Consider the following 26574-nt stretch of genomic DNA (forward strand, 5'->3'; position numbering starts at 1 on the left):
AGTACACTTAAGTATGCTTTGGCATGCTAGGATTTTATATACTTAGCATACTTTTTTTTTTAACCTGGGTAACATTAACTGTATAAATATTTTATTTAAATAAATAAATACTGATGATTGTGATTGCATCTTAAGGAAGGTAAATTGCTGGCTCAACTTGATTTTTTTAGTTTTCTTCAAAGTTTTTGAATACACAATGTTACCTGTTGTCTGAACAAATTTCACTGTAAGAAGTTAGGCCAACAATATGATATTAATTCATTCAACATTTATCTAGTTGTCTTTACATTACTGCTTTTTCTTAGTCCTACGATTTCAGAACCAATGAAGTAACTAGTTGTATCATAGTTCCCTTAGGAATAATGAACATATATTGATCTGTCCATTCATCTTTCAAGGATCTTTTTTTTTTTGCAGTAAGCCATGCTGCATCTCTATTTCCTGAGGATTTTGGCAGCTTGTAGGTGTATTACAATTGTTTCTGTGTCTTACACATACTCTGTCTATACAAGATAAACTAACGCATTGATTGGCTCTGTTGAGTGACGTGTATAGCCAGGCCCATAGTTTTAACATTATGCAACCTAAGTACTGCCGAAGTTTCATAAAATTTTGTCCAGCTAGTTTTGAGTGATCTTGTGACAAATTCTGACTGGAAATGCAGACATTACAGACAGAAAATTTTCTGAGATCAATTTTTTGCAAGTTGTATGAAAAAGTGAGTTCTGGCCAATGTACAGACAAAACCATTTTTTATATAAATAAATATTATCTTTTTGCTTCCCAAACACATTGGTTGGTATTTGCACAAATTTACTTTGGTTACTATAACTAAGAGATAAGCTGTCAAATAGTGATGCATTATTTTTAAAGATTAAAATTTTGGATAATTGGCATTAATAAATACAAACATAAGCATCTAGTTAGAAATGTAGCTTTTATTTCACTGTTGAAAAAAAGGATCCAGGTTTACTACTTGTGGGTTAAGCAGGTTAATTTAATATGATTATAATAGCTGGAATTTTACCTGACTAAAACTCTGTTGACCCCAATGGCCAGATCTCAAAAAAGTAAAAGATTTTACATACATGACCATCAGAAAATAAGTAAGTAAATGTAAAACTGCCAAGAAATTATTTCAGAATAGGCTAGAACTACAGTACTTTGCCTAAGAACAAGGACAGACTAAATTCTTATTAGCCTCAAATAAGTTTCCTGTACAGTATGTAGTCATACTGTATATGGTTGTAATTCTATATTTCTTTAGCTGGCCATCTCAGCCTGACTCCCATTCTGTATGGTCTTGGTGAAAGTGATAGTCCAAACACAGGAGTGAAATCTGGTTCTCCTGCATCTTCAGGCCAAAAAAACTGAAAGCGGTGCAAGAGAGAAACCAAGAATAGGAAGAGCTCCATGCGGGCCAGGCCTTCTCCAAGACACACACGAGGGCCTGCACACATGGACAAATAGATAAATTTGTCAGAATATAATGAATTAATCTTTGATTTACGTAAACAAAGTTTGAATTAAGTTTGCAGTGTCCCTTCTCTTCTGAGTTCTCACCAGCAGAAAAGGGTATAAAGGCCTCAGGCTTTTCAAACTGCCCCTGATCATTTAGGAAGTTTGATGGGTTAAAGTCATGAGGAAACTTCCACTGGCCTTCTTCACTCAACACTGAGGACAAGTTGGGGATGATCGTAGTTCCCTGAAACATGGGTAAATAAAAAATTATAACATAAGTAGTAAAAAAAAAAATTTGACCAAAACAATTAGCTACAATCATCACCTTTGGTATGGTGTAGTTCATCAGTTCAGTATCTTTCGTGGTACAGTGAAATGCGCTCAAAGGGGTGACGTTGGCGATGCGCTGACACTCATGAATCAGAGCCTGTGTATACGGCATGTTGTGTCTGTCCTCAAAGGACACCTGAGATTTTCCATCCATTACTCTATCAATCTCCTGCTGACTTTTCTCTAGAAAGAAAGTATAGCATGTTTATTTAATTCAACCTGTCAGTTTGGAAACTGTAAAATTAAAATGTTAAAATGTAAATCACAACAATGATTGACAGTGTAATAGACAATATTAAAGTTCAGACTCTGAATGTCTGGATGAGCCATGAGGTAGAGAATCCCTGTAAGAAGTGTGTTGGATGTCGTCTCAGTTCCAGCTATATGCAGATTCAAAATATATGTCACAAGTTGCTCTTCACTAAAAGTAGATTCATTGTCTCTCTATTAAAAGTGATACATAAAATAACACATTTTAGCATTAGTTCTCATTAAAAAAATCAAAAGTTATTTCATCATACTAAAAACAAACCTTATCAAGCTCATCCAGATAGCAGTCAACAAGGTCTCTTGGTTTTCCTGGCACTCTCGTTGTCTTGTGCTCCTTGATCATGTCTACTGTCATGCTTTTCATTGTGGTGTAATTATCAAAAGCTTTTTTAAAGGGAAGGGGCCAGGACCTTACTAGAGGAAGCGCGTCATAAATCTATTTGAAATGAAAGTGAGAGAGGGAAAACAAGAAACTGTAGTTCCTGCAAAAACTTACTCCAGGAGGAGTGACAAACTTTTGCAACAAGGGACCCCTAAATTAACAATTAAACCAACCAAGGCACTAAATCTATTATTAAAAGTGTTTTACAAATAAAATACAATAAAACAGAACTTACCATTGCCCAAGTTCCACTATAGAGCTTTGCATTTTCAGCAAACAGGCGAACGTACATTTTAAGGGTTTCACTGCCATAATCATACCGAGTGGCAAACAAAACCTGGTAGATGATATTTGATGTTGCATCATGGAACAAAGTCTGAGGATAAAAGGAACTTCCTACAAATAGAAAAACTAGGTTAATGTTTTTTCCTTGATTTTTAAAGTATAAATCCTGGTCAGCTATAATCAAGAGGAACATAATTAATAAAGAAACATGCTTTTACCAGAAAATTTCTCCAATTTTGCAACTAGGTGTTTAATTTCTTCCAGAATCCTGTTCTCCATAGACTGTTTTCCCAAGCCAAAGTTCCTTAAGGTCATAAGAGCAAAGCGCCGATGCTCCTTCCATTGAAAACCATAATCCGCCATTATGACGCCTGTTGCATTTTATTCATATCAGTCATGCATTTCAAAATAAAACTAATGATGCATGTATATTAGACACTTGATACACCCTGACAGACATGTTTGTCAAAGATCTCACCTTTTCCTCTATGTACATCCTTAACCAGGGTCTGCGGGCGTCCTGAGAAGTCTGAAGATTTGTTCACCAGAGCTTCTCTTACAGCTTGTAAACCATTAAGAACAACAGCTGGTTTTGTCCCAATAGACAGGCTGTAAACATTTCCATATTTCTCAGCCAACTGCACATACAATATAAAAATAAATATTATTCACAAAAAAAAACATTGCAAAAGTGTCATTAGGCAAACTGTTCTCTCCATGTTCGAAGAACACGGCAAAAATGCCCTCTACAATACCTCTATGGTAGAAAAAACATATCATCGTGCATTCTTAGCGGACATACAATGGAGAAAATGTGATGAGGGGCCCTAATGGCATCCCTTTCAATAGAAAATAAGGATGAAATGCCAGTGGACAAAACAGAGTGTTTATAAGCTTTCTGTATGCAAGGCAATAAACACACAACTTCAAGCAATTTATTGATTACTTACACAAACACAAATTTAAAATGATAAAAATCTAATATGATGTTGTACCTTTTCAAAGTCTTTCAGAGGATTTTTGATGTTAAAATGAAACAAGTTCCCAAATAAAGGAATGGGTCGTGGTCCAGGAGGGAAGTTCTTGGGCCTCTGGATCCTGATGAAGAGGAAGAGGAGGCAGACACAAAACACAACCAGAATCCAGGTCCCCAACATGACGACTGTTGTACCGCTGCTGTACACACTACACACATTTGAAATGACAAGTCCTTAAAAGCAGTGCTTACAGTTTGTTAATAATTTACATATAAACTCCACTGGACATAAGGACTTACAGTGGGGCAAAAAAGGATTTATTCAGCCACCAATTGTGCAAGTTCTCCCACTTAAAAAGATGAGAGGCCTGTAATTTTTATTATAGGTATACCTCAACTATGAGAGACAAAGTACAAAAAATACAGAAATTCACATTGTAGGATTTTGTTATGAATTAATTGATAAATTCCTCAGTAAAAAAAAAAGTATTTGGTCACCTACAAACAAGCAAGATTTCTAGATCTAACAGACCTGTAACTTCTTCTTTGAGAGGTTACTCTGTCCTCCACTTGTAGTAATGGCATCTGATATCAGAGCTACAGTAGGGAAGGACCTGCAGAGAGCTCTGACCAAAGTAACAAATACTACCATTAGGAGCACACTGCGCCGCCAGGGACTCAAATCCTACAGTGCCAGTCGTGTCCAGTGCTAAAGTTTGCTAGAGACCATTTGGATAATCCAGAAAATGATTGAGAGAATGTCATATGGTCAGATGAAACCAAAATAAAACTTTTTGGTAAAAACTTAGCTTGTCGTGTTTGGAGGAGAAAGACAGCTGAGATGCATCCAAAAAGCACCATACCTTCTGTGAAGCATGGCGGTGGAAACATCATGCTTTGGGGCTTTTTTTTGCAAAGGGACCAGGACGACTGATCCGTGTAAAAGAAAAAATTAATCGGGCCATGTATCGTGAGATTTTGATTTTTGGAAAACCTCCTTCCATCAGGAAGGGCATTTAAGATGAAACGTGGCTGGGTCTTTCAGCATGACAATGATCCCAAACACACTGCCCGGGCAACGAAGGAGTGGCTTCGTAAGCGGCATTTCAAGGTCCTGGAGTGGCCTAGCCAGTCTCCAGATCTCAGCCCCATAAGAAATCTTTGAAGGGTTTGTGTTGCACAGAGACAGCCTCAAAACATCACTTCTCTAGAGGAGATCTGCATGGAGGAATGGGAGAAAATACCAGCAGCAGTGTCTGAAAACAGCCTATAACAAAGGCTATATAACAATGTATTGAGATGAAATTTTGTTATTGACCCAATACTTATTTTCCACTATAATTTGCAAATAAATTCTTTAAAAATGCTACCATGTGATTTTCTGGATTTTTTTCTTATTTTGTCTCTCATACTTGAGGTATACCTAGGGCTGGGCGATTCTTTGGATTTTTTTTTATTAATTCGAATTTGTGTTTTAAGACGATTAAATTTTTTCTTAAATCGAGGTATCGCGATTTTTTTAATAAAAATATTAGATACATAGTAATTGCACCAATGGCAGAATAATTAACAGGCATGTCCGACCACATGATGGCGCGCCTAATTGCACTCTATGAAGCAATGTAATAGGCTACTACATTTACATTTACATTTAGGCATTTGGCAGACGCTCTTATCCAGAGCGACTTACATTTTTATCTCATTATACATCTGAGCAGTTGAGGGTTAAGAGCCCTGCTTAAAGGGGCAACTTGGTGGGGTTTGAACCTGGGACCTTCTGAGCCGCAGTCCAATGTCTTACCCACTGAGCGACCCCTGAGCTACTACAGAGAAAATATCATAGAGATGCACGGCTCTTCACGTCAGGATGACCTTGTGCCAAAGAAAGGTAGTAATGTTTCCTCTGTGGTTTGGAAATGGTTCAGATTTGAGAGGTCAGACGTCGAACAAACTTTTGTCAAATGCAAAATATGCAGAAAGTCAGTTGCAACCGGCAGTGGCAGCACCACTAATTTATTCCAACATTTGCGACAAAGGTACGAAGTTGAATAGGAAGAATGCTCAAAGTTAAGAGATGAAGACAAGATAGGTCCAAGTGCAAAAGGTCCACCTAAAATTGCAAAACGGCAGATGTCATTAGCGGTATCATTTTCCTATTCCGTTCCATATGATAAAAAGGCACCCCGATGGAAAGAAATAATAGATGCTGTGGCGTTTCATATCGCTAAAGACATGGTTCCCATATACACCATCGATAAAGCAAGGGTTCATAAAAATGCTACACACTGCTGATCCAAGATACAAGTTGCCGAGCCGCAAATATTTTAAAGACGTAGCTATTCCCCGAATGTACACTGAAACACGTGAAAAAGTAGCGGAGCAGCTTAAATAGGCATCTTTTTTTTTCTACGACGACTGACCTGTGGAGTAGTCGTACTCTTCAGCCTTACATGAGCCTTACAGCCCATTACGTTGACGCAGAATGGAAACTGCGAAGTTTTTGCCTTCAGACGTGTTATTTTCCTGACGATCATACTGGGGAAATAATTGGTCATGGGCTCAAAGATGCGCTGGCGTCTTGGAAGCTTGTGGAGGATCGACAGGTGTTCGTGACGACTGACAGTGGAATGAACATGATCAAAGCAATGAAGATAAACGAGTGGACCCATCTTCAGTGCTTTGGACATCGTCTTCACAATGCCATTGGTAAGTATGATTAATAATTCAAGCAATAATATTCAGATGTTATTTCATTAATAAATGAAATTATAATTTATTATTATTATTATTATTATGTTTTGCTTTTGTAATAACAGTGCCAATCACGTAATATAAGTTTGTTGGTTATAGATTTATATTCTGAAGTTCTGAAGGAGGAAGCTCTTCACAATATTTCTGTCAAAGTACAGTGAACTGCTATTTTAAATCTATTTTTTGTTGCTTTGTTTTAACAGAACATGGTGTGAAAGACCACAGAGTTGACCGTGCAGTTGCAGTGTGCAAGAAGGTTGTAAGTGTGTTTTCCTTCAGCTGGAAAAAGAGAAGAGATCTTGCATTTGCACAGGCTGAGCTTGGCCTACCTTCTCATCAACTCATTACAGAGACCCCCACCAGGTGGGGTTCAAGACAAAAGATGATCGAGGGTGTTTTAGAACTCGGGTTCTTGGCGCTGATAAAAAAAAACTCGGCAGCTTGTTCCAACGTGGCAAGACATCGATGTCATGGAATCCATAAATAAAGCTGTTCACTGATGCATTGTCAGGTAAAGCATATGTAAGTGTCTCGTATCTCAAACCAGTGCTCCATCTCTTTAACAGTAGCATTTTACAAGCACAAGACGATGACACAGATTTAACAAAATGCATCAAAAGCACAATACTGCAGTACCTCAACAGCAAATACAGCGACCCTGTTACAGATGAACTCCTTGTAGCTTCTCTGATGGATCCCAGGTTCCGTACAACTTACATCAAACATGACAAGTTGGAAGGAAACAAGCAAAGAGTTGTTAAAGAGCTGACGTCTTTGTTGCCAGACAAAAATCTTGAGACAACAGTTCAGATGGCTTTAGGACGTGGAGCAGGAAGAACAGAGAACAGAAGCTAGGGCCAAGAGGAAGAAAACCTTGGGAAGCTTTTTAAAAAAAAAACGAAACCAGCATCAGCATCACAACCTGTCATTCAATCAGAGGAAGACAAAGTCAATGCCAAGATGACAGTCTATTTGATCTCCTGATGTAGATTCAGACACAGACCCACTTTACTGGTGGAAGGCTAATGAGGCAATCTTCCCCAGGCTCAGCAAATTTGCAAAAAAATACCTCCGTATTCCTGCAACCAGTGCCCTTTCTGAGAGGGTGTTCAGTGCAGGTGGGAACATTATAACCTGTCACACAGCATCTCTAAAGCCTGAAACAGTAGACAGACTGGTCTTCCTCTCAAGAAACCTGTAAAGAACATCTACATGTGTCTTATCAACATCATGCTTTATGTTTGCACGATGGTCTACAAAGTTCTGTTATTTTATTATTATTTACTGGTGTAAATTTGCTTAACTTTTTTGAGTTCACTGATGTAATGTTTACATTGGTTAAAATGGTTATTTTCTAACTGTATATTTAGAAGAATTTGATTTTTAATTCAAATTGCACAATATTTACTTTCATATTTCATTTAAATCTACTGCAAAGATATTTAACTCGAGAATTTGTTTTACATTTATTTACACCTTGTTGACCAATTTATGTATGGCATGGCCATTAAAAATACAATGTTCCTTAACCAGATGGTTTTTCAAGTTACTTATAAAGAGAATGTTACTTCAGTCACGTGTTGTAATGTTTTAAGTTGACTAGTTACAAATCGAAATCGTGAATTGGCCAAACTTTATGAAAAAACCTAGATTTTTACATTTTTTTGTCATATCGCCCAGGCCTAGGTATACCTATGATGAAAATTACAGGCCTCTCATATTTTTAAGTGGGAGAACTTGCACAATTGGTGGCTAACTAAATACTCTTTTGCCCCACTCTACTCCCATCTTGCCCCTTTTTGCATATTAATCTTTGGGGCCCTTATGGGTGTACCGTGGCAGCATCCCCCACTTTCCTGGGATTTAAACTTTTCAACAGCACTGTATCTGATTACCTGGAATGAAAAAGTGAGTAGGCTTGTCTGTACACAGTGAGAGAGAAGCAGAGACATTACCATAAACACTGTTTGGTTTTTCGATAAGTGCTTATGTATAATTGCCAACAATCACATCCAGATTACCTGAAAGAGAAACCATTATGGGTTGTTCCATTAAAATCTCAAAGAGTGAGAGTTTGGTTGTAGAATTGGGCGTCATTCTAATTTTACAAAGCACAGGCGGTATCAACCCCAGTAAAAAAAAAAAAAAAAAAGTATATTTAATCCTAGCATGCCAACGCATACTTAAATGTACTTGCAGCCAGACTAATGACTGGTATACTTGAAGTTTGCTGTTTTGGAACAACTAATTTTGTATTAAGTGTATTTAAGTTGTAATTAAATTATACAAAAGCACAATTTTAAGTGTATTAAGTATACTTTTGTGTGCTAAAGTGGACCAACTTTAAGTATACTTAGTACACTTAAAGTATATGGCTGTGTGTGTACTAACGTACATACCTGACAGTAATTAATGAAATGTAAGTATATATTTAATGTATTATAAGTACATTACAGCTATTTTTACTGTTACAAATACATGATTAATATACTGTACTATGAGTATATTCTTATTGCAGCAGTAGCTGTTATACTTCTGGTCAATTACAAATACTAAAAAAGTACACTGTGGGGTTAATACAAATATACTTTATTATATCATACAGTACACACAACCTTCTATACTACAGTATTGCAAATGTGTTACCAGTACACTAAAGGTGTTTAGGATCATTTACACATGCTAAATGCATTTTCCACACTATAACATGTTTTTGAAACGCATTACATCAGTAATTATGAGGAAGATTTTAAGAGTTTAACAGATTTAATTTGCACAAGGTTACAAAAAAGCACTACTATGGTTTATTTGTGTTTAACAAAAGTCAGGTTGTCTTACAAACACACAAACTAAAATGTAAACAGTTGTGTAAACACAGACAGACATTAGTATTAGAGTATACAGGTACAGTATTAGTTTAAACCTGGTGTGTTGATTCGACTGAAAACAGGCCGAGAGCTACGGAGCCATTATACCACAAGCGAAGTACATAAGATTTAGCAACAACACGTTAGACAATGCATTCTATAGCTTAAACAATGTACTTAATTTTAAACTACCGAACAAAAACCATTAAATTTACCTTATGTCGATGAAAAATAAAATAATAACGATACCAACGAACGCACGCAACGACGCAGCTTCCAGCCGTTAATTCAAACTAGAAGCGGAGGCCTGGGGAGCCAATCAGACAGTCCGAATCTGCCCGCCTCCCGCTTCTGATTGGCTGCTGTCTTCAATAGTTAAAGAGCTATATCACTGCTGCAGTTCGTGCAAGTGTGCTTTATGACAGTGATCGCATAGAAGAAAGTTTAAACACAGAAATTACCTTGAACGTGCAAAAGTAATTTTCAGCGCGCAAAAACGAGTTTGAGGGCGCGCGCTGGAGAGAGGGTAGTGCATTAATATAAGTATGTATGAATAAGTACATTTACATTTTTGTTATAATATACTGAGACTACCGTATATTAAAATTTGTATTCCAATGTGTACTTTCTGTAGGCTACATTTAAATAATATATAAATTATATTATAAAATAATATTAAAAAAAATACATTGAAAAACAAGTTTAAATAAGTATACTTTGGAAATTAAACAAAGCTTACACTTAAAATATATAATATATTTTTGGAAAGTGTACTATAATACAATTATCTTGAAGTATATTTAAAGTATAATTCCAAAATTTAGTAAAAGCATGATGTTAGTATACTTTTTATATATTAACTGATGGTAAAAAAATGTGTTCGTATATTTGCAGTGTACTATATTCGATATATTTGTAATACACTAAAGTGTATTTTTTTCCACTGGGGTATGACAGTGATCGCATAGAAGAAAGTTTAAACACAGAAATTATTTTGAACGTGATTTCCAGCAGGCAAAAACAAGTTTAAAGGGGGCGCGGGAAAAAAACGAGTCTAAAAGCGTGCGCGTATGAGAGAGTGCACTAAATATAAGTACATATGAATAAGTACATTTACATTTAACTGATAATATACTGAGACTACTGTTTATTAAAAATTGTATTCTAATGTATACTTTCTGTACATTTGTACAATGATTATTTCGAGCATATTTTTTTAAAATATATATTAAAAATACATTGAAAAACAAGTTTAAATAAGTATACAGTACTTTGGAAATTAAACAAACCTTTCACTTAAAGTATATTTTCCAATAATATATTTTTGGAAAGTGTTCTATAATACAATTATTTTTTAGTATATTTAAAGTATAATTCCAAATTTTGGTAAAAGCATGATGTTGGTATACTTTTTATATATTAACTGATGGTACATTTTTTTGTTAGTATATTTGCAGTGTACTATCAATGAATTTCAATATATTTGTAATACACTAAAGTGATTTTTTTTTTTCACTGGGGAAGTCAACCCAGTTCTTATCTGTATCCATCATGGCTTTGGTCAATCTGTCTTTGATTGTTTTATTTATCATTTTTACCATGCCAGAGTTTTGGGGGTTGTAGGGAATGTGACACTTCCAATCAATGCTTTAAATTCTTTTAGTTTTTGTGTCACTTTGGAGACAAAGGGAGTGCCTTTATCACTGTCAATTGATGTTGGAATACAGTATCTAGGAATAATTTATTTTGCCAGAATTTTAACTATTATTGTTGCATTTTGTTTTGAGCATGGAAATGCCTCTACCTATTTAGAAAATCTGTCAACAATTACAAGCATATATTTAAGAGTTCTGACAAGTGGCATGTGTGTAAAATCAATGTGTAGACACTGAAATGGTGCAATAGGCATTGGTAAGGCATTATGTTTAACATCTTAATGTTATCTTAAAGTAATACTAAGGGGTACGAGAGAACATGCTTTTCAGCATCTGTGACAATGAGAGCAGAAGCAGCCACAGCTCGCAAAGAAGTAGGAAGCCCGGGTGCTAGAGGATCTGTGGTTTTACTAGATAAATATGCAACTGAGTGATAGGACCCCCTGTGTTCTTGGGCTAAGACATCGGCTGCGACACCTCCGCCTTCAGAAACATGTACTGTAGGTGTTATGGCTTGCCTTAATCAGGAAGACCCAATGCTGGAGCTGAACTTAAAAAGTTTGTAGGTACTGACATCAAAATGCATGGGAGATCTGGAACAATAGGACTGACAGAAATTACAATACAGTGGAACCTTGGATTAAGAGCATAATTCGTTCCGGGAGTGGGCTCGTATTCCAAAACAAAACAAATTTTCCCATAAGAAATAATGGAAATTAAAATTATTCCACAGCCCAAAAAAATACATACATAAAAATAATCAACACAAAATATAAAGTAAATATAAAACAAATTAATCTGCACTTTACCTTAAAAAAAAAGTAAAAATAAATCCAGATAATCCAATGGATAAGTGTTTCCATTTATGCGCACAGGCGCTGTGTGTGTTTTTCTCTCTCTTGCGCTGCGGAGTGTGTGTGTCCGTGCGCGGAATTTGACACCGTGCCAGTTGTGTGTGAGTGAAACACCCCCTCTGTCATGCACACTCGGAACGCGACCGGCACTAGGACCCGGAAGTTAAGCGGTCGCGAACCAGAAAGTATAAAAGGAGTAAACAAACCATAGCATCTTGCTCAGTCATTGATTTTGGCCCATGCCTCGTCGGAATCGTTCGTTGAATCGTGAGTACTCACTTTATTGGTCTTGCTTTCTGATTGAGTGTGCATTTATAGGACGCGGGTTAGATTGTGTCCATTCGTGAGAGTCCTTAGATTAAATAGCGTGATTATCCTGCCTACTCGTGTTCTTCCGCGTTTGGGTTTACCATTCACGCTACAAAGGGCTAACCACTAAGCTAAGTCTTCTGGTCACTCAGGTTAGTTCTTGACACCCTCTCTGCTTCACACACACACAAAAAAGACGAGAGAGAACGCGAGAGAGAGTAAACCGGCATGGTGTCAAATTACGCGCATGCACACATTTACATTGACATTTAGGCATTTGGCAGATGCTCTTATCCAGAGCGACTTACAAAAAGTGCTTTAAAGTTTACATCATTGAATACATACTTACACTGGGTTAACTAGGTTAATAACTAAGTGCCATTAGTCCAACACAACTGGGAAGAAGTTTTTTTTTTTTGGAAACAGATGCGCCTTGAGTCGTCGTTCAAAGATAGTCTAGAGAAAGTTCGTTCCACCACCTAGGTGCCAGAACAGAAAAGAGCCTGGATGAATGCTGCCCTCGAACCCTCAGAGAGGGTGGGATGAGACGAGCAGTGCTGGAGGATCGGAGGGAATGTGGTGCAGTGCGTGGTGTGATTAGAGCAGAAAGGTAAGTGGGTGCTGGGCTATTTTTAGCTTTGTAGGCAGGCATCAGCGTTTTGAATGTGATGCGGGCAGCTACAGGAAGCCAGTGCAGGGAGCGGAGAAGTGGTGTGGTGTGGGAGAACTTGGGAAAGTTAAAAACGAAACGTGCTGCTGCGTTCTGGATCAGTTGCAGAGGACGAATCGTGGACAGAGGCAGGCCCGCCAGGAGTGAGATGCAGTAGTTCAGTCTTGAAATAACAAGGGACTGAACACGCACCTGAGTAGCCTGTAAAGAAAGAAATAGGCGAATTCTTCTAAAATTGTAAAGAAGAAATCTACAAGAGTAAGGTTAGCGATGTGGGGGGAAAATGACAGATGATTGTCCACGGTTACCCCAAAATTGTGGGCGGTGGCTGAAGGAGTGATTTGGTTGTTGTCCAGGGATATTACAAGGTCTTGACATGGGGATGAGTCACAAGGGATAAACAACAGTACGGCTTTACTGAGATTGAGCTTCAGCTGATGAGCAGCCATCCAGGATGAGATGTCTGCCAGACATGCGGGTGGAAACTTGAGTGTCAGATGGAGGAAAGGAGAAAGTAAGTTGGGTGTCATCTGCATAACAATGGTATAAAAATCCATGCGATGATATGACCTTACCAAGAGACCAGGTATAGAGGGTAAACAGAAGAGGACCAAGTACTGAGCCCGGCGGGACACCAGTAGAGAGTCTACATGGGGCAGATGTAGATCCCCTCCATGTTACCTCATATGACCTATCTTTTAGGTAAGAAGCAAACCATTGCCATGCTGTTTCACAAATTCCAAGGCTTGTAAGAATAGATAATAGAATATTGTGGTTCACAGTGTCAAATGCAGCTGACAGGCACAGGAGGATGAGGACAGATAACAGTTTAGCAGATCTAGCAGCATGGAGTGACTGACAGAAGGGCAGTCTCTGTAGAATGTGCCACTTTGAATCCAGATTGGTTGGGATCATTAAGGTTGTTCTGTGAGAGATAAAGAGACTTTCGGTTATAAACAGTTCTTTCAAGAATTTTGGAAATAAAAGAGAGAAGTTATACCGGGCGATAGTTGTTAACTTCTGATGGGTCCAGGCAGGGTTTCTTGAGGATGGGTTAGATGACGAGATGATCTGCTGAATCTCATCAGATGACAAGTTGGAGAATTCTGCTAAGGGAGGGAAGGGAAGATCCTAAGGTTCTGCCGTAGGAGTTTGGTTGGGAGCGAAGGACTGGTGGATTGCTGCAATCTTCCCACACACATAACACACACACTCAAACACTGACACTAAAGACAAGAGAGAGTGTGTGTGTGTCAGTGTTTGAGTGTGTGGGTTAGGTGTGTGCACGTGTAATTTGACACCGCAACGGTTCACACACACATAACACACACGCTCAACCACTGACACACCTTAAAGACGAAAGAGAGAGAGAGTGTGTGTGTGTGTGTGTGTGTGTGTGAACTGGCGCGGTGTTAAATTACGCGCACACAAATAATACACACTCCGCAGCGCAAGAGAAAGAAAAACACACACACACGGATGTTGATTATACCAGTAAGAGACAAATACTAAAACCCAGCAGGGGAGACGATTACGCAAGAGAGAGAAAATTTGTTGGCTCAGTTGTGATGACATGACTCTCGGCATCAAATCAAGAAGTGCATGCGTGATACATGATACTCCGTGCTTGTAAACCAAGACAAGGTTCGTTTTTCAAGTCAAAATTCACTAAAAATCTTTGCTCGTCTTGCGGAACACTCGCAAATTGCGTTACTAGTAATCTGAGGTTTTGCTGTCAAATTATTAATTTGTGTAAATATGTATCCTTTTCCACAGGCCTTTTGTACAGGATTAACAGGTGTATTGTATGGAGATTTGTTAGGAACTAGAACACCTTGTTGTTTTAATGACAAGATCTCTCAATACCGGCATCCTTGTCTGGTGAAAGAGGATATTGTTTACAATATATAGGTGTCACTTTTTTACATTTTGCTGTGTATGGTGTAGTACAAACTGTGCCCACTTTGTTAGCATGATTAGATCACAAATTTGGAGGTACACAAGGCAGATAGGATAAGATAACAATAGATGCGTCAATAGAATCAACGGGTGGGATCCTGTCAGAGAACATAATCAATTTATGAGGCATATTTAAAATGGTTTTACCTTCTGCAAAAGATATACAACAGCCTAATTTACAAAGTAAATCGCTGCCTAGTGAATTAAAAGGGGATAAAGGTATCATGAATAAAATGCAAAGTTGGATCATCTGGGCTAGTTACAGAGGGGCTGAAATGTTTTAGGACATGAAATTGGGACCCCGTCTATCCATACAGAGCTTATAGTGGATGCTGAAACAGGACCATGGTACGGAGAACCACTAAAAGAAGAGTATTGTCACAAAGTGACCTGTCACTAGTGCTTAACATCACACACATTTTTAAAGCTGTTTATCGTTTTATTTTGGGTTTTATTTCATTTTGTAAATGTTTTCCTGAATAGAAAAAAACGTCCTCATTGCTTCCATACCATCAGACGGCCAACCCAAGCGCCATCTAGCGGCCTGGCTATATAGTTATATAGTGTTATATAGTCGCAGTGATGCGGTGTCCTAGCGCAAAGCAACTGGAAGCCGACTGGTCAATTGTTTGTATAAAAGTGGAATTGCAAATTCTTACGGTTAGATTGCGATGTCTATTTTTTGTATATAATAATTAATTCTATGTTGTCTAAACAAAGGAGTATAGAGTGGATTTTGTGTTATATGTGTATTGAGTGTGATGGTAAAAATTTATATATTTTCCATTTTGTACTTCCCTTTCCTATTTTTTCCAACTTGGCTTGTTCTGAGGGGGCGGGGCTTGCACTATAAAAGAGAGCCCCAAACCAGTATGCAGGGTCAGTTTACCTCGAGAGCAAGCGCGAACTGTGGTGCTGTGAGCAATTCTTTGACAAAAATGTACAAAGCGTGTACATATATTTATTTGTTTTGTTTTTGTATAGTGTTTTTTACTTTGTAAATAGCTTTGGTTGGTTTTTCTACTGGTACTCTTACACCTCTCAAACACTGTAAATAAATCCTCCCTTTTCACTGAACATCTCTTCGAGTATTGCCATCAATGTTTGGATTTGTTTTTCCTTTTTTTGGTGTCGTTAACCCCTTTGCAAGACATCGGGCCACAAAGACTCATTGTCTCACAATTGCTGTCAGAAGTGGGATGGCTATTCCCAAGACAGTGACGAGAGGCAGGAAACCTAGATTGGGGCTTCGCTCCCAGTCCAAAACTATGGCTAAAAAGGATGTGGCCTGGGACTCTGTCGACTCTGCAGAGGATGAGGAGGAGAGAGAGAGAGATCTTCCTTTGTTTGTCCAAAGTCCACGTCACCCCAAGACAGACCCGTCTCTCCTGCGGCATCATATGGAAGTAGGATGTATTGTGGTGCGTGACTTTCTAAGCGCTCAAGATTAAAGAAGACAGCGTTATATTCAGGACTTACAGAGTCTATGAGAGTCAATTCTGCAAGCTGTTCTGCCAGCTGAGGGGTCGAGTGACGTTGAGAGCCTGTGGATGGAGCTCCCAACATAAGCTCAGCACAGGAGAAAAGCTTACCAAAGAGCCCAAGACACACCAACTGACATGGAGCTAACAAATGGACTTGATGCTGCTAACCTGGCTTAGCAGTATATCAGTGCTCACCATGGAGATAGCCCGCAAGCGTCTCTTCTATCTGGGAAATCATATAACCCCAAAAACTTGGTGTCTAAATTTTGAGCGCTTGGGGAAAAATCCCGCTTCCTGTCCAGTCACAAGAAACGCCGATGCGCGCTTGGGAAGTGGAAGGGAAACTTCCTGATCCGGCACGAGAGAATGGGGGAATTCCGTCTCATGCGCGCCTTCCAGATTGCATCGTTTAACCCATGAATCGCCCCGGCTCGCAGTTTCTCTTTAAAGAATGCGAGTCACGCACGAAGCACTCGCAACAAAGGTGTTGAGATCGCGCTCCGAAAGAGATCTATCTTGCGTAAGTTTAGTAGGTAGACAACCAGAATGCCTATTACAGTCGTGCTTACTGCTGTGGGAAAATGGCAGCAGCCAAAATAAATCAGTTGCATTGTAGTTCAAGTCATTCGTAAAATGACCGCCAGGTGGCGCAAAGTGACATTTTCCATGTTTTAATTATTTCGGGTACTTTAAACACATTGTTGTCTTCCTTATGTTGGGTCATATAAGATGTAGTGGGTAATTTAAAAATAAACACCTCGTTGGGTTATTTTGACCCAACAACTGGTTTATTCTTTATTTTCTGGTTTGTCCAAACGGCAGCCTGCAAAATTTTTGAAATATTACTGTTATTGTGTCACAAGTGTAGTTTTCAGATATTTGAGCTTCAGGAAATCTCCCGGCGCTCTGCGGAAAACACTGGCGCAACCCAGCCTCGGAAAGACTTTCTAAACAGGAGGTATTGCTGTTTATTTACAATATTTGTTAATTTAATTTAAATGAGATTTGGCCTCAGGATTTGGTATCTGTAACGGGTTCGAGCCTATTTGCACGGGCGGCACCATGAAGCACGGACACAAGGCGAGGTCTTACAAGAAAAGAGATCTTTTATTTAGGTAAAATAGGAAAGGAAAGGGTTAATGGAGGGAGGATGAAAAGAAAGGGGAAGGGATGCAGTGCACGTGCAGGTCCGGGGGATGTGCCATGCTGGCATGCAGGCACATAGCTGGCGAAAGGTGGCGGTGGACGGAGTGGCAGACAGGAGCATGCGGAGGCTGCACGGAGTGAAGGCGCCGCGGGAGCGCGAGGATCAAAGGGCGGAATTCCAGTGTCCTGTTTAAAGTCCCTGGGGCGCCCTACATGCCACTCTGTCCTGCTCCACCGCATCACGTACTTCCCGGACTCAACTCTCCACATTGCTTTTATAATGTGGAGGAGTGAGCAAGAAGCGATAGTAGATTTGGGCACGCCCATCACAGGCGCACGGCTTGACATATCGTGATCCTCGTCTTTAACTTCCTACGTAGTCTAATCAGCGCTCAGCCGCACGCATAAAGTTAAAAAATGCGTTCGGGGAAAAACAGCAGGGAAACCGACTCTGGCCATTTTAATAATTCGCATATACACTGAGTTTCAGTTCATTTTCTGACGTGCTCAAGAAAACAATACAGAATAGCTTTTCCTTTAATTATTTTACAAAATATTTTTTTTTTGTCATGGTGACGCCTAAAAATAGATGCAAGATTATTTTATATAGTCTAATTAAAACTGCTTTTCTAAACGTGGGCTATTGTTGTTTATCTTCTCCTCTTTAATATCCTACAAAGTCTAATCAGCGCTTAACCTCACGCATGAAGTTTTTCCGAGCGCGGAGGAATTTTGTTTATACAGATGTACCTGTATTACATGAAAAGTTACAGGCTTGTTACTGAATGATTTACACCGATAAAGAGCCGTATAAGAACTGTGGCAGCTGGCACACCTAAAATTAAATGCAGGATTATTTTTTATAGTCTAAATAAAAATGCTTTTATAAATGTGGGCTATTGTTATCTACTTCAAATATTTGTTAATTTATTTTAAAATAGGTTTGATCCTGCTCCTTAATTTATGTAGTCTAATCAGCGCTCAATCGCACACTTAAAGTTTTTCAGAGTGCACCAGCAGAAGTAGAGGAATGATTATGAATGCTTCGGGAAAAACAGCAATGAAACTCACTGACCATTTTAATATTTAAATGATAAATTTGTGATTTCTTTGCTTTCGGCTGTGCTGATGATGTCATCTCGTCGTCTCTGCACCAGTGAACACACCTATAATTCACTTTTCATACAAATTACATAATCTAATAATTAGTTTTTCATTATTTTATGTAAGAGCACATATTTTGCTTTCTATAAGTATATATTTTTCATGTCTGTGAGGCGAGTATACAAGAAGTTTCGGTTCATTTTCTGACGCGCTCAAGTTCCCCGAAAACAATACAGACCAGTGCACGCTGTTTAATTATTTTAATAAACCTTAATAAACGTAGAGTCTTATGAAGCCTATGTAGCTTATATAGTGTTTTAATTTTATGGTCGTTTAGTTTCTTTATTTAAGTTAATAAATCTATTACAAATTTAAAGTACACAAAATATAAGATGACGCAAGCCCCTACACGTGTAGCTTTTCTAATTACACATAAAATCTATAGGCTTAGTGTGTTAACGTTTACGTTGCTTAAATTCAATCCTAAAACTATTTAATTTAATTTTAATTATACATTTGTACTGTAATGTTACTACTGTGATAATGAATTTGATTAATTACTAAGTTTCAATAGATTTTATCTGCAACTACGTGTGGCTCTAGACGAGCTGCGGCTCATTAATCCTGTAGAGAACGAACTGACGCCTGAGGCGTCAGTCTATAGTTATATAGCGCAACTCAGCGGTGAGCCAGCAAACGCACAAACGTAAATGCTGTCGCCATATGCCGCGGCGGTAAAAGTTGAATACTGCTTGTCCACCTACTGTATGGATCTCCCAACAAACTCCACTATATCGGTGAGTTAAAACTTTTAAACTCGCTTACATACATGACACGCAAACACAATACGGTCCTGAAGACAAAAAGATTTGAGGAATGTTTCAGGTTCACTCCTATTTATAACCTGCAGGTTCACTTCATCAGATGACGTCACCTGACTAAGGTTATATAAGCCAAAAATTTGGCATGTTTGATACACATGCTTCACAACCGGCAACACAAAAAGATGTTCCCATAGCGTTTTCACGCAGCATCGAGTGTAGAAAGGGAACATGCTCTGCAAGTTCGTCTCAGACACTGGAAAGGACTTGGACAAGTCAGGTTACCATTTGTGTTTGTGTTTACAAATTTTAATTTTTTTCTTCTATATTTCTATATTGTAATATTTTTATTATGCCTTATTTGATCAGCAGACTTAAGCTAGTTAAATTTATTTTCTTTCGTATTTCCTTTTATTCATATTTATTTCTTAGGTATAAGCTCTTATTTTTTAAGGTCATTGGCGGTCGTATAAGCATTTCACTGCATATCATACTGTGTATAACTGTGTATGTGACAAATAAAATTTGAATTTGTTGTTTGCCCACAGGGAGGTACCACAAGCGTCTACAGGCTTTTCTCCATTCGAGCTCCTGTATGGATGGCGGGTTCAAGGGCCACTGGATCTCCTGCGAAAGAGCTGGGGGCCGCTTTGTCTCAGATGATAGTGAAATCTAAGAAGGGCATTGTCCAGTACGTCCTTGAGATGAGAAACCGTCTGGAGCGCTACAGGGAGATGGCCCAAGAGAACCTCAGACAGGCTCAACAAGCCCCCAAAAATGTTATATGACCAGCACGCCAGAACCCGAGAGCTGCAACCTGGACAAAAGGTATTGTTACTGCTCCCTACCTCATCGAACAAACTGCTGGTGAAGTGGCCAGGACATACTCTGTTATTCCTCACCCTGACAAAGGCAAGGCAACACAAACCTTTCACATTAATCTGCTGAAGAAGTGAAAAGAGCCACCCAGCAAACGTGAAACATTTCTGCTGATTCGAGAACTAGAAGAGGATCAGGAGGATAACCAACCAGAGCCGAAAGTACGAGAACCAGCACAGCCAGCAGGTGTTGATCTGCTTAATATGGAAGAGCCCAAGCAAGCTAAGCTGTGCTATCTCCTGGATCAGTACCCTTCGTTGTTTTGTCAGAGGCCTGGTCGGACCAACCTGTTACAACATGAAATCTACTTTCTTGATTCAACACCTTCTCTTCAGCGGCCATACAGAGTACCTGAAAGGCTAGTGGCACCCCTAAATGCAGAGATTGACACGATGCTGGAGTTGAACCCCTCGAGAGTGAGTGGAGTAGCCCAATTGATATCGTCCCGAAAAAAGACAACACTTCACGGGTCTCCATTTACTTTCAAAAACTGAATGCCCAGTTAAGATTTGATGCTTACCCTATGCCACGCATCAATTATCTTCTGAAAAGGATTGGCCAAGCCAGATACATTACCACCTTGGGCCTTTTGTAAAGGGTACTGGCAAGTGCCCTTGGAGGAGGCGCCCAGACCCTATACGGCGTTTCAAAGCCTGCTGGGGCTATTCCATTTTATTGTGCTACCGTTCGCGCTGCATGGGGCACCCGCAGCGTTTCAAAGTCTGATGGACCAAGTCCTCAAGGGCTGTGAAGAATAGTCAGCCACCTATCTGGATGATGTTGTCTTATACAGTATGACATGAAAAGACCATCTTCTGCCCCTTAAAAAGACCCTGAGCAAGATCCAAAAGGTTGGCCTGACCTTAAATTCGAAATCAACTACCTTGGATACCACCTGGGAACTGGGGAGCTGAGACCTTAAGTGGACAAAGCAAAAGCGGTTCAATATAGTCCAAGACCGAGAACCAAAAAAGTGGTCCATGCTTCATTCCCAACTACTCCACTTCTTCTGTCCCACTAACCAACCTGTTATGCAAAAGTGTGAAGAACCCCGTTACTTGGACTGAGGAGTGTAAAGCAACCTTTAACCTCTTAAAGAAACAGATGTGTTCAGGCCCAGTCCTCAAGAGTCCAGACTTCACTAAGGAGTTTGTTGTGCAGGTGGATGCTTCTGCTGTGGGGATTGGTGCAGTTCTGGCCCAGGGAGAACCGGGTGAAAAAGGCCCATTGCTTACCTGAGCAGGAAATTGCTGCCAAGAGAGACGCGATACTCCACAGTGGAAAAAGAAAGACTAGCAATCAAGTGGGCATTGGAGAGCTTCAGGTATTACTTGCTGGGAAGGGAGTTTCTACTGAAAACAGATCACAGAGCACTGACATGGAACCATACAATGAAGCATCGACCTGGCCCCCAGAACAAGATAGCTGTCTCATTACCCGGTAAGTTTGCGGCCTGGAGAGGTGATGTCACAAAGTGACCTGTCCCTGTTGCTTTGCACAGCACATACACACACACACACACACACAGACACCACATCTTACCACAATCCTCCTCCGTAATCCCCTGCTGAGGCAATGTGGGTGCACATGCATTCCATTTGCATACTGGTTCACATACATGCAAAACTATCCACTCCATTTCCATTCCACTATAGTAATGTGCATAACAACACACACACATTTCATTTTATTTTGGATTTTGTTTTGCTTTGTAAATGTTTTCCTGTGTTTGTTAGCATCTGAATAGTCAGTCTTCTTCGTTGTTTCCACACCATCGGTTGGCCAACCCGAACGCCACCTAGCGGCCTGGCTATATAGTGCCAGAGTTGCGACACGCTGATGCAAAGCAACCGGAAGCCGACTCGTCAATTGTTTCTCTGAGGAATTACAAATCCTATATTGTGATGTCTGTTTCTGTTATTTTTTGTATATATTAATTCTATGTTGTCTAAACAAAGGAGCATAGAGTGGATGTTGTGTTATATGTGTATTGTGTGTAATGGTAAAAATGTATATATTTACCATTTTGTACTTCCCCGTTCCTATTTTTTTTTTTAACTTGGTCTGTTCTGAGGAGACAGGGCTTGTATGTATGCCGAGTCAGTTTACCTGGCGAGCGAGCGTGCAACTGTGGTGCCGTGAGCAATTCTTTGACAAAAATTTGACGTACATATATTTATTTGTTTGTTTTGTTTTTGTATAGTGTTTATTTGTTACTTGGTATATAGTTTTGGTTGGTTTTTCTACTGGGACTCTTACACCTCTCGAGCACTGTAAATAAATCATCCCTTTTCATTTAACAACACTGCGAATATTGCCATCATTTTTGGATTAATTTTTTTCCTTCTTTTTGGTGTTGGTAAATCCTTCACCTGACATTGGGTCGCGAAGACCCGTTGTCTCACAAGCATGTAGCTTTAGTGTCTACCATTAAATGATAAGAAGTACCATTGATAGATGTAGGCATTTTTGGACCCATAAATGCCTAATGGGATGGTCTAATGCATTTGGTGAGCCTGTGAAGTAGAACCATTTACTATATTTCCTTTTTTGTCTACAGTCACGTTCCCAATGTCCTTTTGTCTTGCAATATTTACATGTCTTTTTGCATTGGTGTTCCCAGTGTCCTGGGGCCTCATGTATCAACGATGCGTACGCACCAAAACTTTGCTTACGCCAGTTTTCACGCTTACGGTCGGATTTACTAACAGTGAAATTAATGTGAGAATGTGCGTTCTTCCACGCCACTTTATGTCTGACGTACGTGTATTTCTTGTGTGTGTTTGTTTTATTTGCAATTATGTTAAATTGCACACTACAAAGTATGGCACCAACACATGTGAAAAACATTGCTATTAATTTATAATTGATAAAATTAGTGAATTGACACAATATTTTTCTACCAATTATGTGATTTAGAACATACAAAAGCATTTGCAAATGTATACAACCCTTAGTCTATGGCAATGGCAGTGTTGGCCTTATTAGAGGACATTGTCAGTGGACAAATCCGAAAATATATAAAAATAATTCATACAAAATATTAAGTAAAAATAAAACAAATTAACCTGCACGTTACCTTTCAAAAAAGTAAAAAAATTAATCCTGGCAGATTTATTATTAAAGCGTTTCCCTTTGTGCATGCAGGCGCTGTGTATGTGTGTGCGTGTGTGTGAGGCTAGAGTAAGTTGGAGACTCTTGCTTTCAGTCCCTCCTGTCTCCCCCTCCTCATCTTACACATTAAAACTTTCTCCTCTCGTTTAAACACACTCACACACACATTAACGGAAAGACTGCTGTTCTCCTCTAAATTATTAAAGCTTCTTAACAAACTTTTGGGTGGATCCTCACTTAAATCCAAATTATCCATTCAATTTTATTAACAACAAAAAAAAAACAATAAACATCGCTAAAGACACTCGTGTGAGCGCAAACTTACAAAATCACTGCTGTAAAGTAAAACAAACAAACAAATAACCCAGCACCTTACCTCTGAAAAGATTTGCGAAGAGTTTTTTCGGAGAGCGGAGTCTTTTGCCTTCGTTTCTGTGTGCCTGTGTGTGTTTTTGTGAATGAGGGTTTCACACACACATACACACAGCCGGCACAGTGTCTAATTACGCTCGCACGCATGCGCACACACACACACACACATACACTGCGATGAGGAAGAAAATAGATTTTTAACCTCTGTATTGAGAATTTCTTTTGCCTTACTCGCGCGCACACTGTTGTGGAAAAATACTCAGAGTCAGGCTTTGCTTACAGAAGATTACGACCTTTATTATCATGCAATAAAGGCTGGAGCTGCACCATGGATACAACTGAATCTCTGGTCTGTTTTCACTATTATATATGCATAAATGTTAGGCAGTTTGATCAGTTGTGTCCAGCCTGTCCACAACCCCAACATACGCCTGGAGAGTGTTCCTTTGTCCTCTCAGTTGCTGATTGGCTCTCCACTCCCTCTGTCCTGGCTATTGAGTGAAAATGTTAATGACAGGCGCAGGCATCTGGTTTGAGTTTGGAGGTAGTGCTGCTGATGATGTCTCACTGTTTCTGCAGCTGGCTGGATCCTTGGTGAAGGACTGCTTGGGGCCCTCTCTGTTTCTTTGGTAATCAGAGTAGCTTGGGCCTTTTTCTTGGTTCGCTCTGTAAGTTTTCAAGCTGTAACTGCCTCCAGGTCGCCCCTTTAATGTCTTTGGGTCAATTCTAGGTGGATACTCGGCACGCAAGGCCTTCCACACAACAGGGCGGTAAGCCTCAAAGACAGTTCATCCATGTGTTATGTATTCACAGCCCACTCTAGTCAGAAGCATGTTTTTTTCTCCCCCCCCAAAATCTTCGCCAACAGTTTTCATATCAATCACCGATAAAAGCTTGCCTGAGGTCTCCTCTTCTACGACCTTAATCCATTTCCCTGCACCCTCGTGAATGTTAGGGAGGCGGTTGACAACTCTCTCGAGATCTTCAGCTGCCCATGGTACAGTATAACTGTCCCAGTGCACCTTTAACTAAAATTTAAGGTAAATTGGAAATTATGGAGCTAGGTTCCTAAGTCTTCCAGTGTTCCTTCTTTGTTTCCGACTGCCCATATTAAATAACAATCCTCTTCACCTTCATCCCCTCTACTGGACAAAGACCTATGCCCAGTCCTTAATGTTGTATCTATCTGACTTCTTACTTGTCCTGGTGTTTTAGTGCTCCTGTCTAACCTCTCTCACTTATCTGCACCCTTTCCTGTTCCTTTATCTTATCCTTTTTCCCACATAGCTTTTTCACTCTGTAAATCTGCCCCTACTTTCTTATAACAATCTAACGGAGTGCTTTCTTCCCTACTCCTTCTCCTCTCCTTTCTTAACTTCACACCTGGCTCTCTGTCGTCTCCATCTAAATCTACATGACCATCCATTCGCATTTTTTCAACATTCAACATTCCCTTAAACATTGGGAATTGACCTTCTGTCAGCACATATGAGGGAGGTGTAGCGCTTCTTTTCCATTACTGTTTTTCTGTGCCTCACTGTCTGACTTTCTCAACTTTTTCCTCACTTGATTTTTCTTTCTTACCAACTCTACTCATTCTTCCTTAAACAGAGCTAGGACCTCTCTTTCCTGCTGTCTTTTCAACTCCTCTGGACACGCTTTTTCTTTCTTGCCGCTATTTTATAATTATACTTAGGGTTCCATCTCCTCATCATGCCACATCTTAGGTCCCCTCCTTTGGCCATTTTGTAATTATATCTTTAGTTCGCTTTTGCCATTTATTGGAGATCTTAGTTATGAGCTCTGCACACAAAGGATGCTTCAGCACTAATATCTCCACTGGAGAGGCTGCCATTATGCTTTATAGCCTGTTACCACAACTTAGATATTCTTACAGTATCTTATGCCTAAGCCCTTACTTAATGATTAAATTTGCTTACAACATACAATATTGTATAATCACAGAAATGTCCGCCTTCCTTACCAAGGCTCAACAGTTATAACCACTTTTTAATATACAATAATTTACTATTTGCCTATTAGCTTGCCACAAAGCACAGTATTCTCATACACAGTGAACACTTCCATCAATAACTGATTAATGCCACAGTATTAATATGGGGTTTAGACACATTCACCACTCCACACTATTTATTTATTTATTTATTTATTTATAGGCTTTTGCATTCATACTTTGTCCTTCTTTTCCTAGAAAATAGGGCTTATTCTTTGCATACTTGTCCCCTTTGCTAATTAGGGCTCATACACACACACATCTCCGGTCCGGCAACAAGCTGCCCCCTCTCTGAGGGTTGTACACAGAATCCCCTCGGGAGGTCCAGCCCTGTTCGCTGGACACAGAGCTTATGGTATCACTTACCCAGATTCCATCACTTTCTCTCTCTCTCACACACACACACACACTTAGGCGAACATAGAGCTCTCACACACTCAGACAGTAACAGACAGACATAACATCAATTAGACACAAACAATTGCAATTGCATTCAACTTAATGGCACAAAATAGTGCTCCACATAGGAAGTTATGAAATAAAAGCCACAAAAACTCATACAATACCTTTTTTGGGTGGCTACACAATACTTATGATGTACAACAGTACATTCCTCATAGGAAAAGATATCAATAAAAGCCACAAAACCTCATACAATACAAATTTTAAGGTGGCTACCAAATGCTTACGACACCAAAAGGCAGGGGCGGACTGGCCATCGGGACTGGCCATCGTTCTGGCCTGCCGGCTGCCGCTATGCAGATGATCAGCCTGGCATGTGATAGGCTGGTGTATAACTACGAACTAATTGACGGATCTCTCAATCTACGAATCAGGCAATGGAAAGGGAGGGGAAGATTAGAAGATCAGG

General features: G+C 39.4%; 1 protein-coding gene across 2 annotated transcripts; it reads right to left on the reverse strand.

The window, feature by feature from the left end:
- Window positions 1-256: 256 nt before the first annotated feature.
- Window positions 257-23791, reverse strand: LOC128531874 (cytochrome P450 2F2-like). Of its 2 annotated transcripts, none has more exons than XM_053506050.1 (10): window positions 23694-23791; window positions 3724-3913; window positions 3207-3366; window positions 2947-3099; window positions 2679-2839; window positions 2324-2497; window positions 2100-2235; window positions 1787-1974; window positions 1564-1705; window positions 257-1450 (listed from the first exon to the last, which is right to left on the reverse strand). In XM_053506050.1, the coding sequence occupies exons 2-10, from the start codon at window positions 3883-3885 to the stop codon at window positions 1254-1256; spliced, it is 1473 nt and encodes a 490-aa protein (XP_053362025.1). In that variant the 5' UTR covers window positions 3886-3913; window positions 23694-23791; the 3' UTR covers window positions 257-1253. The 2 variants fall into 2 exon arrangements, with proteins under 2 accessions (XP_053362025.1, XP_053362026.1); XM_053506051.1 differs by lacking the exon at window positions 23694-23791 and adding an exon at window positions 23283-23362.
- Between the last annotated feature and the right edge of the window lie 2783 nt (window positions 23792-26574).

Source organism: Clarias gariepinus, chromosome 10, assembly GCF_024256425.1.
Source record: "Clarias gariepinus isolate MV-2021 ecotype Netherlands chromosome 10, CGAR_prim_01v2, whole genome shotgun sequence".
Lineage (NCBI taxonomy): Eukaryota > Metazoa > Chordata > Actinopteri > Siluriformes > Clariidae > Clarias > Clarias gariepinus.

What these genes read in the sequence shown, in the direction of transcription:
- LOC128531874 (XM_053506050.1), bottom strand. Translation starts at nt 3,885, where the DNA reads ATGTTGGGGACCTGGATTCTGGTTGTGTTTTGTGTCTGCCTCCTCTTC. An exon ending in ATAGTGGAACTTGGGCAATG is followed by an intron (nt 2,498 to 2,678) that starts GTAAGTTCTGTT and finishes CATTTCAAATAG; the next exon opens with ATTTATGACGCGCTTCCTCT. An exon ending in TGAACTACACCATACCAAAG is followed by an intron (nt 1,706 to 1,786) that starts GTGATGATTGTA and finishes CCCATGTTTCAG; the next exon opens with GGAACTACGATCATCCCCAA.